We start from the raw sequence: 13,400 nt of genomic DNA, 5'->3' as shown, positions 1-13,400 counted from the left end.
GGCTACCTGGAAGCACCCTCTTTGGAGGGGTTCTCTCTGCACACAGAAAGCGGGGGTGAGAGCACCCCTCCACTGAGGCTTTGGAGAGAAGGGGCCTGGCAGGTGTCAGTGATGCTGTTCCTGGGACCCAGGGACGTGGTCTCCAGAACAGGAACCCTCCCAGAGCAAGGAACTTCCTCACTTTGGGTTGTCTGGGAAGGGAACCTGCAACAAGCCTGTACTGCTCTCTGATTAGAAAGTAAAGATCCAGGCTGGGCCCGGTGGCTTTGGGAGGCCGAGGCGGGTGGATCACCTGAGGTCAGGAGTTCGAGGCCAGCCTGGCCAACATGGTGAAGCCCCGTCTCTACCAAAAATACAAAAATTAGCTGGGCGTGGTGGCGGGTGCCTGTAATCCCAGCTACTTGGGAGGCTGAGGCAGGAGAATCACTTGAACCTGGGAGGGAGAGGTTGCAGTGAGCTGAGATCACGCCACTGCACTCCAGCCTGGGGTGACAGAGTGAGACTCTTGTCTCAAAAAAAAAGTGAAGATCCAGGTGATCCACTCAGGTGTGTCACTTCTGCACTGAAGCAAAGCCTTGCACTTTATAACTTGGTGACTTTTAGGTTTGGGAGGAAGCAAAAAAGGCAGGGGTCATGGCTGCTGATTTTAACCAGACTGAAATGGCTGGCAGAAGCCACAGAACCTGAGGATAGTCGTACTATTTGTTTCGTATTGCAATGAAAATGTCTTCCTAGCCGGGTGCCGTGGCTCACGCCTGTAATCCTAGCACTGTGGGAGGTCGAGGCGGGCGGATTGCCTGAATTCAGGAGTTCCAGAACAGCCTGGGCAACATGGTGAAATCCTGTCTCTACTAAAATACAAAAAACTAGCTGGGCGTGGCGGCATGCACCTGTACTCTCAGCTACTCGGGAGGCTGAGCAGGAGAATGGCTTGAACCTGGGAGGCGGAGTTTGCAGTGAGCCAAGATCGTGCCACTGCACTCCAGCCTGGGCGACAGAGCAAGACTCCGTCTCCAAAAAAAAAAAAAAAAAAGAAAAGAAATGTCTTCCTACAGTTAGTCATTCCTTTAGCCAGGAAATGTTTATGGAGTCCCCGTGACGTGTCAGGTGTTGGACCAGACACTGCTGAGACAGGGATGAGCAACACAGACGTGATCCCTGCCCTCGAGGGTATCCAGTCTAGTGGGCGTTACCAAATGATCACGCCTGTCATTGCAGGCGGAATGGGGTGTTGGAGAGGTCAACGAGGAGTAGCCAGATAAAGTCTCCCCAAGGAAGCGACCTGTGGGTTGAAATCTGAAAGGTTATAGCAGCCTAATTAGGTGACGGGGAAGCATTCCAGGTGAGGTAAGCACAGGTGTGAAGGGACGCTTTGACGTGGGAAGGAGCAACGAAGAAGCTGGGTGAAGGCGGCAGACAGGAGCCAGGTTTGGCGAGGCTTTTGTCTAATCAAGCTGACTGTCTTTAGCTGTGAGGGTTGCCCCTTTAGACTTTGCTTCCTTAGAGGACTTACCCTCGTCGTTTCTTCAAGGCTGGCCAAGCCTTCCAGTGACCTCCTGACTGCCCATCAGGGCCCCCATGCTCAGAAAAGCCAGAGATCCCGTGACAGCTTCCAGACAGTGTCACACTCTTCCAGTTTCCTTGCTTTTTGCGCAGCCCCCAGCTCCCACCGTTTTTCTGCATAATCTTGGTGCAAGAGTGGGAGGCTCATTAATCTGATGGAAACTGGCTTTTAAATGGGGAGAAGTGAAGCAGGAACTGGAGCTCCTTTCAGACTTGGGAAAGCCCTTCTCCCTGGGCACTGGTTGCCTCACTGGGAAGCTGAGAGTGCCAGCCTCTGGAGCTCCTTTCTGTTCTGATATTCCAGGAGCACGTGAATTGCCTCTGCTTATGTTCAGGCCCCATCCTAAAGCCAGCCGTCCGGCACCGAGCGATCCCAGGCCTTTGGGAATGCCATGATGCTGCCCGATGGGAAATTTGTACACTGGGTGCTATCCATGTCACATCACGGGGACCAGCCATGAAAGAGCAAAGTGACCTCCACGTCTGATGCTGGGGTCATCAGGACAGACCCATCATGGCTGTCTTTTTGCCCCACCCCCTGCCGTCAGTTCTTCCTGTCTCCGGGGCTGGCTTCCCGCACTAGGGAACGGGTTGTAAGTGGGGAACACGACTTCCTTCCAGAGTCCTTGAGCACCTCAGCTAAGGACCACAGTGCCCCGTAGAGCTCCTAGATTACCTCACTTGGAACGGCATTGCGCATGTCTGGAGAAGGGCTCCATTTGGTTCCGCCCCACTCCCCTCTCCAAGTGCCGCAACTTCCCTCAGAGCATCCTCTCCAGTGGATCCAAGAACTCTCTCTCCTAAAGACACCACCTTCCTGCCAGCTGTTTGCCCTTAGGCCAGTACACAGAATGAGTGGGGGATGGCAGACGCTTTCTGGCACCTGCCCAATACGTGTATTCTCCGACACTCTTATTTGGTCATAAAACAATAAACAGTATCAATTTCAAATGTGTCCTGACTTTCTTCCCCTCATGCCTTCATGTTTACCTGTGTATATATATTATATATAAAGTGTGTATATATATATATATAATATATATAATATATATATTATATATATATATTTTTTGAGACGGAGTCTTGCTCTGTAACCCAGGCTGGAGTGCAGTGGCACCATCTCGGCTCACTGCAGCCTCCGCCTCCCAGGCTCAAGCGATTCTTCTGCCTCAGCCTCCTGAGTAGCTGGGATTACAGGTGTGCGCCACCACGCCTGGCTAATTTTTTTTGTATTTTTAATAGAGACGGGGTTTCACCATGTTGGTCAGGCTGGTCTCAAACTCCTGACCTTGTGATCCACCCACCTTGGCCTCCCAAAGTGCTGGGATTACAGGCGAGAGCCACCGTGCCCGGCCCATTTTTCCCTGTATTCTAATTTTTTTTTTTGAGATGGAGTTCTGCTCTTGTTGCCAAGGCCGGAGTGCAATGGCTCACTGCAACCTCTGCCTCCCGGGTTCAAGCAATTCTCCTGCCTCAGCTTCCTGAGTAGCTGGGATTAGAGGCATGTACAACCACGACCGGCTAATTTTGCATTTTTAATAGAGACAGGGTCTCTCCATGTTGGTCAGGCTGATCTCGAACTCCCGACCTCAGGTGATCCGCCCACCTCATCCTCCCAAAGTGTTGGGATTCCAGGCGTGAGCCACCGCGCCCGGCCTTTTACCCGTATTTTGAAGGAAAATGTAGGAAGGCAAGATCAAAAGAGGCAGACACGAGAAATAATTAGTAACCCATATAATATATACCCATTATCTTGCAAGGAAATTCAAATTATGGAAATGCTTTAAATGAACAACTATTAAAATTATAGACTAGGAAGGCACTGATAAAACTGGTACTTTTCATTCAATTAGTGTAATCTAACAACTTGAAATCATTTGGAATCAAATTTTTATCTTCTGCTGTAGGAACTTACTAAATTTCTCAAGACAATAGAAACGCAGACATTCATTGGAGAATTTTTTATAGTAGTGAACATTTCAAACTTACTGCCCAACAATAGGGAAATGGGTAAGTACATCATCAGCTCACTTATCCCTCTTCCTTCTTCCTCCTCTCCCACCAGGCCGGGGACTCCCTCTGCTTCTCCCTCACACCAGGAATGAACGTTTCCTTCCCACTCAGAGGAGGTTCTGAGAGGACAGAGGTGGGCGAACCACTGAGGATCTTCAGTGGGGGGCAGAGAAAGGGCTCACTGGGATAGGGAGGCAACACTACGGCCTCGGCTTCTCCTTGGCGTCGTGTGCGTGTGGTCCTGAAGCTGAAACGGAATATAACAGGTCTGGGTCCCAGATCCATTTCCATGACTGGCCATGAGCTATGATCTGTCAAAAGGGGTCTTGGATTCAAGCTCTCAGATCCCCTTCCAAACGAAAACAGATTATTAAAAAAAAAAGGCCGGGCGCGGTGGCTCAAGCCTGTAATCCCAGCACTTCGGGAGGCCGAGACGGGCGGATCACAAGGTCAGGAGATCGAGACCATCCTGGCTAACACGGTGAAACCCCGTCTCTACTAAAAAATACAAAAAACTAGCCGGGCGAGGTGGCGGGCGCCTGTAGTCCCAGCTACTCGGGAGGCTGAGGCAGGAGAATGGTCTAAACCCGGGAGGCGGAGCTTGCAGTGAGCTGAGATCCGGCCACTGCACCCCAGCCTGGGCGACAGAGCAAGACTCTGTCTCAAAAAAAAAAAAAAAAAAAAAAAAAAAAAAAAATTCCAAATGTGATTACATCACTTCAGACTAAAAACTTCCAAAGGCTTCCCCCATTTGCTCTGAGGATCAAGGCCAGGGCAAATGGGAGCTCACTGCAGCCTGAACCTCCTGGGCTCAAGTGATCTTGATCTTCCCATTCTAGCCTCCTACAGGGACATGCCCCCGTACCCATTACTGCCCTCCATGATCTGGTCTGGGTCTACCCTGTGGCCTCTTCTCTCACTCTCTAAATACAGTCACATTCCTTCCTACCCAATGGCCTGGAAACATGCGCTTTCCTGAAGGTAACCCCTTCCCCACACTTTACTTGGCCATGTTATTCAACCTTTGGGTTTCAGATGTAATGTCATTTCCTCAAAGAAGACTTCCTTGACCTCCATCCCCCAACTTGGGCTAGGTTTGCTGTGTCCTCTCTTCACAGTACTTACCATAATTTAAGTATTTGTGAAATTAGGTGATGCTGGTCTCCCCAGTTAACTATAAATCCAATGAGCACCATCATGTTCATTACCATAATTTCTTTTTTTAGACAGGGTCTCGCTGTTGCTCAGGTTGGAGTGTAGTGGCAAATTATGGCTTACTGTGGCCTCAACCTCCTGGGCCCAGGTGATCCTGATCCTCCCACCTCAGCCTCCTGAGTAGCTGGGACTACAGGCACATGCCACCACACCTGGCTACTTACATGTTTTTTTTGTAGAGATGGGACTCTCACTATGTTGCCCAGGCTGGTCTTGATCTCCTGGGCTCAAGCCTTGGCCTCCCAAAGTGCTGGTATCACAGCATGAGCCACTGCACTCAGGCAACTACTATAATTCTATTGCAATATCAAATAAACACACGCGTTTTATTCTTTCTTTTTTTTTTGAGATGGAGTTTCACTCTTGTTGCCCAGGCTGGAGTGCAATGGCGCCATCTCGGCTCACTGCAACCTCTGCCTCCCAGGTTCAAGCAATTCTCCTGCCTTAGCCTCTCTAGTAGCTGGGATTACCGGCATGTGCCACCACGCCTGGCTAATTTTGTACTTTTGGTAGAGACGGGGTTTCTCCATATTGGTCAGGTTGGTCTCGAACTCCCCACCTCAGGTGATCCATCCACCTCAGCCTCCCAAAGGGCTGGGATTACAGGTGCCCGGCCACAAATGCATTTTAAGATAACTCTCTTGACAAGAAAGGATCAGGGATTAACACATGGAGGTGTTTACACCCTAAACCAGCCCAAAATTCAGTTTAAATGTCCAAACAATTTTTTTTTTGAGATGGAATCTTGCTGTCACCCAGACTGAAGTGCAGTGGCACGATCTTGGCTCACTGCAACCTCCACCTTCCGGGCTCAAGTGATTCTCCTGCCTCAGCCTCCCAAGTAGCTGGGATTATAGGTGCCCACCACCACGCCTAATTTTTGCATCTTATTTTTAGTAGGGATGGGGTTTCACCATTTTGGCCAGGCTTGTATCGAACTCCTGACCTTGGGTGATCCGCCCGCCTCAGCCTCCCAAAGTGCTGGGATTATAGGCATGAGCCACTGTGCTGGCCTAAATGTCCAAACAATATTTAATCTTCCCTAGACATATTCTAAAAAATACAGCTTGACTGGCTGGGCGCAGTGGCTCACGCCTGTAATCTCAGCACTTCCGGAGGCTGAGGCAGATGGATCACGAGGTCAGGAGATCGAGACCATCCTGGCTAACCCGGTGAAACCCCGTCTCTACTAAAAATACAAAACATTAGCCGGGCGTGGTGGCGGGTGCCTGTGTATATGTGCGTGTGTGTGTGTGTGTGTGTATATATATAGATAAAATCTTGACTTTTTCTTATGGAAAAGACTGTCACTAAATGAAACGGAACTAAAATGACACCATTTATACCTGGAAGTAGTGGTTAGTGGTTAGTGGGAGGGAACGCTGGCCTGGGAAAGGTACACCCAGCCTATCAAGAGCAAATTAAGAGACCTGCGTTTGAATCCTGGCTCTGTCTCTTCCTAGCTGTATCTCCTCTGGCAGAAGTATTTAACCTCTCTGAGCCTCAGGTTCCTTACCAGGGAGCTAACAATAACATCTACCCTGTAAGGTTATTGCTAAAATTAAATGGGAGGATTGGTGTAAAAAGTACAGGTCACAATGCCAGCATATAGGGAACTCTGTTTTTTTTTTCGTGAGAGACGGAGTCGCGCTCCATCACCCAGGCTGGAATGCAGTGGCGCGATCTTGGCTCACTGCAACCTCTGCCTCTAGGGGTCAAACGATTCTCCTGCCTCGGCCTCCCCAGTACCTGGCATTGCAGGCGCGCGCCACCACACCCGGCTAATATTTGTATTTTTAGTAGACACGGAGTTTTGCCATGTTGGCCAGGCTGGTCTTGAACTCCTGACCTCAGGTTATCCGCCCACCTCGGCCTCCCAAAATGCTGGGATTACAGACATCAGCCACCGCGCCGGCCCAGGAAGCTCTTAATACATATTAACTGTTACTGCTTCTTAGGATGTTAATAAGAAGTTATTTCCTTATGTAGGCCCTTAGGGTCCGTTTCTGGATGGCCTATGTGTAAACGCAAGGACTTAACACAAGGCTCTGGCCCAGTCCCTGCTCTCCAGGAGTCAAATCTCGGCGATTTTGCATCAGTGGCAGACTAAGCTTTATGGCAGGAAAGAACTATACCAAGTGTCTCACGCTTCATTTAATCTGAAGAATATTACAGGCTCTCCGTCTTCAGATATAAATTATTTATAAGGTTACAGAACAAGCAGCGAATTCAACCACTTAAGGACTAAGGAAGTCTACACGGTGTTAATTGCTGGCCACAGTCCTCCCGATCTGGTTTTTAAAAAAAGTCCCCCGGGCCCCCATTTCAGTAGACGTGCACCATGCCGTAGAGGAACGTCCAGAACAGGACGTAGGTGAAGAGGCCCCCGATGAGGCCTCCTGTAAAGAGGGGTCTCCGTGATTTGAAATATTTGTTCCACCTCCTTCCCGCCTTGAGAATGAGGAGCAGGGAGAGCAGGACGGAGGCGAGCAGGTAGAAGATGAAGCCGTAGAGGCCGGTGAGGCCGAGGATGCCGGCCGTGGCCCCCGACAGCGCTGACACCGAGGTCCGGCAATAATCCAGGACGGCGGCGTTGCCCCGCACGGCCGCCTCGCTGATGAACGGCGGCCCTTCCCGCTTGGCCACCACCGCGGCCATCGCACCCGCCGGGGCTCGGCCTCTCGCTTTCTCGCGGAGCAACGCGGAGCTGCGGAGAAAACCAAGTTACAAGCAGCGCCCGAAGCTCGGTGAGTTGGGTTCACGCCGCCCCCTCCCCCTGGAGCTTCCGAGACCTGGCACCAATCCTGGGCCTCGGACCTTCCAAAAACGCCGAGGAGATTGAGGGTGCGAGTCGGCCGGGAGGTGGTGGCGCGTCTGCGTTCCCCGGCCACGCTGGCCCAGTTACCTGGAACACGGCGCCGGACACAGTACTTAGGGTTCCCTCAGACGGGAAGGGGAAGCGATGCCTGCGGCGCCATCTTGCTCTGAAGGCTGCCGGGAGGTCCCGGGCTGCGCACGCGCCCAGGTCCCGCCCCGCCCTCCGCGCCTGCGCCGTGGGCGCCCCGGACAGGCTCCACCCTCTGCCTGCTTTTCTACGCACGCGCCGGGACTTCCGAAAGCGGAGTAGCGCTCCGGCCAGTGATTGGCTGGAGGTTTGTTAACTATTCATGAGGGGGCGGACCGAGCGGGGCGGCCTTTGTTAAGCAGCGAGGGCGCGGCCGCGGGGACTCTGCTGCCGGCTTCCCAGAGCGGCGCTGGGCGACCAGAGTGGGGTCGAGATGTCTTACATCCCGGGCCAGCCGGTCACCGCCGTGGTGGTGAGTGCGCTTGCGCCGGCTCCTCCTAGTCTTGGCCTGACCCCACCTCGCAGAGCGGGAAACGGACACCCCAAGCTGGTTGACAAGAGCATCGAACCCGGGGATCCTGCGAACCGGCGGCAAGGGCTCGGGTTCCCGCTTTGCCGGAGCGGGCCGCAGTTCCCCCAGCCACGAAACAGGGACGGCCGGGACCCGAGAGCCTCCCGAGACCCTGGACGGAGCCCAGACTGCGCGCGCGGGGCGGGGAGGGCCACGGGGAAAGGCCCGGCTGCGGGAGCCTGGGAAAGCGCCCCCTTCCCGGGCCTCCGTGTCCCCAGCCGGGGAGCTGCGGGGGGCGGGCGCCGATCCCGACGTCCATGAGTCGCAGCCTCTGGAATGAGGAAATGCTTCCTCCGCTGCAGCTTGCGCCGCCGCCCGAAGGGAGATCTGGGGGTGGAGCTGTCCCGAGCCTGCCGTGGCAGCCCCTTCCCCCTTCCTGTCCAGCCTTGCTCCTCCGACCCACTCGCCGCCTGGTCCAGGGTGGACGCTCGTATAGCTGCGATGAGCGTTGCGTCTTGGAACTTTTCTTGGTTCTCCAGCCCTTAAGGCAGAAAAGTCCAGGCCTCCCTCCTGGCACCTGAGTCCTGAGTAGACCCTCTGGGGGCTAGCCTAGGCCCCTGGCCGCCCTCTGGCTTGTTGTAGGTGCTGGGTGGTATTAGACTAGGCAGAGAGAGGAAGGGAGGCTGGGCTGTTAGACTCAGACGCCGGTGTCACGGTGGGACGGGGCCTGGAGAGCAACCCTATGACAGAGGTGGGGAGTCCCAGAAAGAAGTGCTCAGCCAGAGAAGACCTCAGGATAGACTCAGGTCTCCTGCCTACCTCCCGACAGCATTCAGAGGAGGGACGAGAAGAAATGCCTGCCCGGTGGGCAGTAGGTCAAGTCCCCGCCCTGGAGCCTTAGGGACTGGGTGTGCTATCTCAGATGGGTGTGCTGGAGAAGCTCAGCAATCAGGTGGGTGGAGGCAGAGAAGCCACTGATAAAGGCGACACGTGAGGCTGAGCTTAGAGCACCAGCTCAGGCCTGGGCCAGGAGGAAACATTGCTGGACCAGCTGACAGCTGTCCTAAGCTTCACCGTCCCTGCACCAGCCTGACTTTTTTTTTTTTTTTTCTTTGAGACAGTCTTGCTCTGTCGCCCAGGCTGGAGTACAGTGGCGTGATCTGGGCTCACTGCAACCTCCGCCTCCTGGGTTCAAGCGATTCTCCTGCCTCAGCCTCCCAAGTAGCTGGGATTACAGACGTACACGAGCACGTCCACCTAATTTTTGTATGTTTAGTAGAGATGGGGTTTCACCATGTTGGCCAGGCTTGTCTTGAACCCCTGACCTCAGGTGATCCACCTGCCTCAGCCTCCCAAAGTGCTGGGATAACAGGTGTGAGGCACCGCGCCTGGCCCAGCCTGGCTTTTTTAGATCCCTAGCTGCCCCAGAGAGAGGGCACCAAGTTTACTCTTTAGCTAGAAGCGGGGTGGGGGCAGGGGCAGGTGAGGAGCCAGAGCAAGCCACCTTCTGCGTGACCTCACCCAGCAGATCAGTGACAGCCCTGTCTCCCAACCCAAGGGCCTGTAATCTTCTGACTATGCCGGCGAAGCAGGCCTGGAGGAGCTCAGTTTGGGGCATGAAGACCCAGGCGCAGTGGGTCTCATGCTTCCTGCCCCGCTCCCTCATGCCATAACTGGTCCCAGGGCCTTCCCCAAAATTGCAGGTGCATGCCTCCCAATTCTAGTAACACCAGGAACGTGCTTGAACATGGTGTGTATGGTCTGGCCTCTCCCTTGAGTCTTGGATTGGGGATGGGGTTGGGCAGGCTCACTCCCCAGTCCCCACCCTCTCCCATGTAGAATTTTGAGAATGTTAAATCCATTTAGGCCATTCCTCTGAACTCTGGCTCCATTGATCCATCTGCCTTCTGGACACCTGCCCTGCAGCTCCTGGCACTCCAACCCAACCTGTCCCTCCTCCTCCTGGGTCCTCATCTGAGTGATGTGTGTTCAGCCAGGCAAGGTGGCTGGGTGCTCCTCTTGACTCCTCTCCTCCATGAGTGGTCCCTAAGTCTGTAGATCTCCATTTTCAGGTAGCTCCATGTCCCCTAGCCTCTGCATCCTGCTTTTGTGAGATGTCCGTTCCTCTACTGATTACCTGAGTGGTCATTCTAGCAGCGAACCTGGCCATGCCCTGCCCTACTCCATTCCTGAGAACTCCAGTGGGTTCAGGATCAAGGCTACCCATCACCCCCTCAAAGCCTGATGCAAATAATCCCCGCTTTGGGGAACTTCTTTAGGTCTAGTCTGGATTGTCATCTTTTGCTTCTTTTCTCCTTCCTGTTAAAGCTCGACCTTGGGAGTGATCTGGTCTGGCTCCCAGCATCTGTTTACTGGACAGTGCTTGCCAAGGGCTTTGAAAGGAACTTGGCACAGTTGGGGACCATAACCCCAGAGCATGGTGGGAGCGCCTCAGAACACTCTTGTTTCTGCAGAAGAGCAGGGCCCGGGGCTTAGGGAGACACCCCTACTCCCCTTCAGGACGGGATCTGGCCCCAGCCTTACACTTTCAGCCTCATCTCGCCTCCCAGTTCTGTGTCCTGCACTGGACACTCCAGTCTCACGAACACGTATCCACAGCACCTTGAAGCCTGTGCTGTGCTCTGGTCCCCTTGGCCGGGAAGCCCTTCCTCTCCTTTCTATGCAAGTTTGATCTCTGTTTTTCCAGAGCACCTCCTGTGAGATGGGCTTCCCACCCACAAAAGCCGTAGCACCTGGACTCTTGGGCCAGCAGGGGCTTTGACCACGTGTTGACCAAGACCAGTGCCTAAGACTAATAGGGGAAGTGGGGACAGGTTGAGGACAGAGGGCTGTGTGGGTGGATCAATGTGGCCAATTTCTGAGTGCCAGCTCCTCAGCCTCCCAGGCTGTGAGCAGCTGGATTCCTGTAGGGGCCTGGGCCCCACCCCCTTGGCATGGCTCCGAGGCTGCTGCTGGGGACACACACCAGCCTCATTCTCCAACCACCCACTTCCCTCAACTGGCTTTTTTTCTTTGCCAGCAAAGAGTTGAAATTCACAAGCTGCGTCAAGGTGAGAACTTAATCCTGGGTTTTAGCATTGGAGGTGGAATCGACCAGGATCCTTCCCAGAATCCCTTTTCTGAAGACAAGACGGACAAGGTGAGGGGGTTCTGGGGTACTGGGACCGCTCCATGGGGCACAGGGGCCTGAGATAGTGGGTCTCTGTTTCCTGGGCCCCCATGGAAGGAGCAGACCTCATCTCTCAAACCATGTTCTCTAAGCAGGCATTGGAAGTGACCTAGTGAGAATAGGGATGGGTAGGGGTGAGGAAGGGCTGTCCAGATAAAGCCCAGGGGAGCACGGCCAGCGCACGGTGGGGCAGCGACACTCTGTCCCGGCTCTCTCAGAATAGTCCTCACTGACCGTGTGTGCTGGGACAGGCTGAGTGCGGGGACAGAGGGACGGCTGACAATGTGCTATGCTGGCTTCCGCTCTGTGGATAAGGGGCCAGTCCAGGGACCACAGGGCTTGACTTGGGCTACCCCTTTCCAGGGTATTTATGTCACACGGGTGTCCGAAGGAGGCCCTGCTGAAATCGCTGGGCTGCAGATTGGAGACAAGATCATGCAGGTAACACGTGTCCCAAAGGAGGAAAAACAAGGTTTGGGCCAGCAGGTCTGAAGCACGTGAGGTTGGGGACCTGCCGCAGCCTCCCAGCTGGGAGGAACTCACCATAGCCAGTTGGGAGCCCATGCTGGTATTGCCCCAGAGGACGCTGGCTTTCTCTCCTGTGTGTGTCTCAGCCACAGCGCTTGGCCTGGGATGTTAGGCTGGGGGCTTACTTGAATGACCCGGGCCTCCAAAGCCCTCTGCTTCCAGATCCCAGAGGGCGGGGAGCTGAAGTGGGCCTGTCTTCTCTCCCTGGGCCAGGTGAACGGCTGGGACATGACCATGGTCACACACGACCAGGCCCGGAAGCGGCTCACCAAGCGCTCGGAGGAGGTGGTACGCCTGCTGGTGACACGGCAGTCACTGCAGAAGGCCGTGCAGCAGTCCATGCTGTCCTAGCAGCTGCCACCGTCTGCAACTCCTGCCTGCCTCCCCTCTGTACAGGAACGCCACTGCCACGCTCTGTCCCCACCTGGCTTCTGCTGAGTGCTGGGCCCCAGCTCAGAAGGGCTACAGCTGGTCCCAGAGGCCAGGCCTGGCCTTCCTTCTCTTCTCCCACCCCTGGCCTGGGGCCTCTGGGACCAGCTTTCTCCCCTGGACCCCGAGGATTAGAAACAAGGGCCTGGAGCTGAGTGGTAGCCGGTCTGCTGTGACCACAGGCTCAGGTCCAACCTTGCTGCCTGGCCACAGCTGTGGCAGGGCAAGTGGGAACCACCATCTCTTGGGAGCCACCAAAGCTGGGAAATGCCGGAGAGGCCGGGCCTTTCCCGCTTTGCCCTGGCCGCCGGGTTCGGCTCCGCCACCGCCCCGCAGCCCTCGTGTGTCCACCCCGCAGTGCCTCTGCCCATCGGGGGACTGCACACACGTCCTGCCAGGGGCTGTATGAAGGTTTGCCCAGACAGAAGCCAGGTGGGCTCCCTGTTCACTCCCACTCTCCCGAGGGGTGCTGGCCTCCCCAGGGTTTACCTTCTTACAGGATTTAGATGAGGTTCGAGGCTCACATTTCAGGGCAGCTCTCAGGATTGTCATTTTCCTCTTTGCCTGTGGGTTTAACTTTTGTATTTTTTTAATCACGTTTGATACGAAATGTTTTTATCGTACTCTTTGGAGGTGCCCATTCTACTTCTGAATTTAGCTTACTAACTCGCATCTGGAAGCTCAGCAAGTGCACAAGCCTTACTTTGGTGACCGTGGAAACCACTGCCGCCCCTCCCCAACGTGGTGTGCTCAATAAACAGTGCTGGAATTCACAAGGGCTTTGCTGAGGCATGGGCTGGGATGTCTCGGGGGTGGGATACTGGGGCCAGAGCTGTGGTTTTAACGATGGCTCCATCCCCCACTGTTCTGGGACAAAGCTTAACTACTCCCAGGCCCACCTGCCTGGAAAGCCCGGGGCTGGTGGAGCCGTAGCAGCTGCACTGCGCCTCACCGGAACCACATCTGTGGGAGCATCTGGGAGCACTGCGGTGGGACCCTGGGGTGCATGTGCTTTCTTGGGTGTTATTGTGAAGCCCCTACTTGCTCCCACCTTCCTTTTTGCAACCTAGCCTCAGCTCCCACCTGGGAGGGGCCATAGGGACACC

General features: G+C 54.6%; 4 protein-coding genes across 34 annotated transcripts in view; 3 read left to right on the top strand and 1 right to left on the bottom strand.

The window, feature by feature from the left end:
• The window catches only part of ITGAE (integrin subunit alpha E), a 121,739-nt gene extending 120,697 nt beyond the window's left edge, over positions 1-1,042 (top strand). Inside the window, exon 32 of the transcript XR_013405948.1 lies at positions 987-1,042. The gene's annotated coding sequence lies outside the window, so the exon portion shown is untranslated. The remainder of the gene's footprint in view (positions 1-986) is intronic.
• P2RX5 (purinergic receptor P2X 5) overlaps positions 1-4,277 on the top strand; it is a 30,012-nt gene extending 25,735 nt beyond the window's left edge. For 8 of the 27 annotated variants that reach the window (XM_077970045.1, XM_077970047.1, XM_077970046.1 and 5 more), the window contains one exon: positions 1,868-2,514. In XM_077970045.1, the coding sequence (XP_077826171.1) occupies positions 1,868-1,877 (10 nt within the window). In that variant the 3' untranslated portion in view covers positions 1,878-2,514. Of the gene's footprint in view, positions 1-235; positions 363-397; positions 2,515-3,628 lie in introns of those variants that run through there. The other 19 variants (XM_077970025.1, XM_077970030.1, XM_077970042.1 and 16 more) reach the window with 9 other exon arrangements.
• Positions 4,278-6,930: 2,653 nt separating this feature from the next.
• On the bottom strand, positions 6,931-7,784 carry EMC6 (ER membrane protein complex subunit 6). Of its 3 annotated transcripts, none has more exons than XM_077968812.1 (2): positions 7,584-7,784; positions 6,931-7,498 (listed from the first exon to the last, which is right to left on the bottom strand). In XM_077968812.1, the coding sequence occupies exon 2, from the start codon at positions 7,447-7,449 to the stop codon at positions 7,117-7,119; it is 333 nt and encodes a 110-aa protein (XP_077824938.1). In that variant the 5' UTR covers positions 7,450-7,498; positions 7,584-7,784; the 3' UTR covers positions 6,931-7,116.
• A 232-nt stretch (positions 7,785-8,016) lies between these two features.
• On the top strand, positions 8,017-13,067 carry TAX1BP3 (Tax1 binding protein 3). Of its 3 annotated transcripts, XR_013405711.1 has the most exons (5): positions 8,017-8,108; positions 11,188-11,307; positions 11,701-11,778; positions 12,079-12,336; positions 12,403-13,067. XR_013405711.1 is itself a non-coding variant. In NM_001257534.1 (4 exon segments), coding segments are annotated over 4 exon segments (375 nt in total). In that variant the 5' UTR covers positions 8,019-8,069; the 3' UTR covers positions 12,217-13,067.
• The last annotated feature ends 333 nt before the right edge of the window (positions 13,068-13,400 follow it).

Source organism: Macaca mulatta, chromosome 16 (genome assembly GCF_049350105.2).
Source record: "Macaca mulatta isolate MMU2019108-1 chromosome 16, T2T-MMU8v2.0, whole genome shotgun sequence".
Taxonomy (NCBI): Eukaryota; Metazoa; Chordata; class Mammalia; order Primates; family Cercopithecidae; genus Macaca; species Macaca mulatta.
Note: the sequence above shows the minus strand (reverse complement) of the source record. Positions and strands in the feature narration are given on the sequence as shown.

Coding starts and splice junctions, on each gene's coding strand:
- EMC6 (XM_077968812.1), bottom strand. CDS start 7,449: ATGGCCGCGGTGGTGGCCAAGCGGGAAGGGCCGCCGTTCATCAGCGAG.
- TAX1BP3 (XM_077968810.1), top strand. CDS start 8,070: ATGTCTTACATCCCGGGCCAGCCGGTCACCGCCGTGGTG. Junction 8,109..11,187: donor AGCCGGTCACCGCCGTGGTG/GTGAGTGCGCTT, acceptor TTTCTTTGCCAG/CAAAGAGTTGAAATTCACAA. Junction 11,308..12,078: donor CTGAAGACAAGACGGACAAG/GTGAGGGGGTTC, acceptor TCCCTGGGCCAG/GTGAACGGCTGGGACATGAC.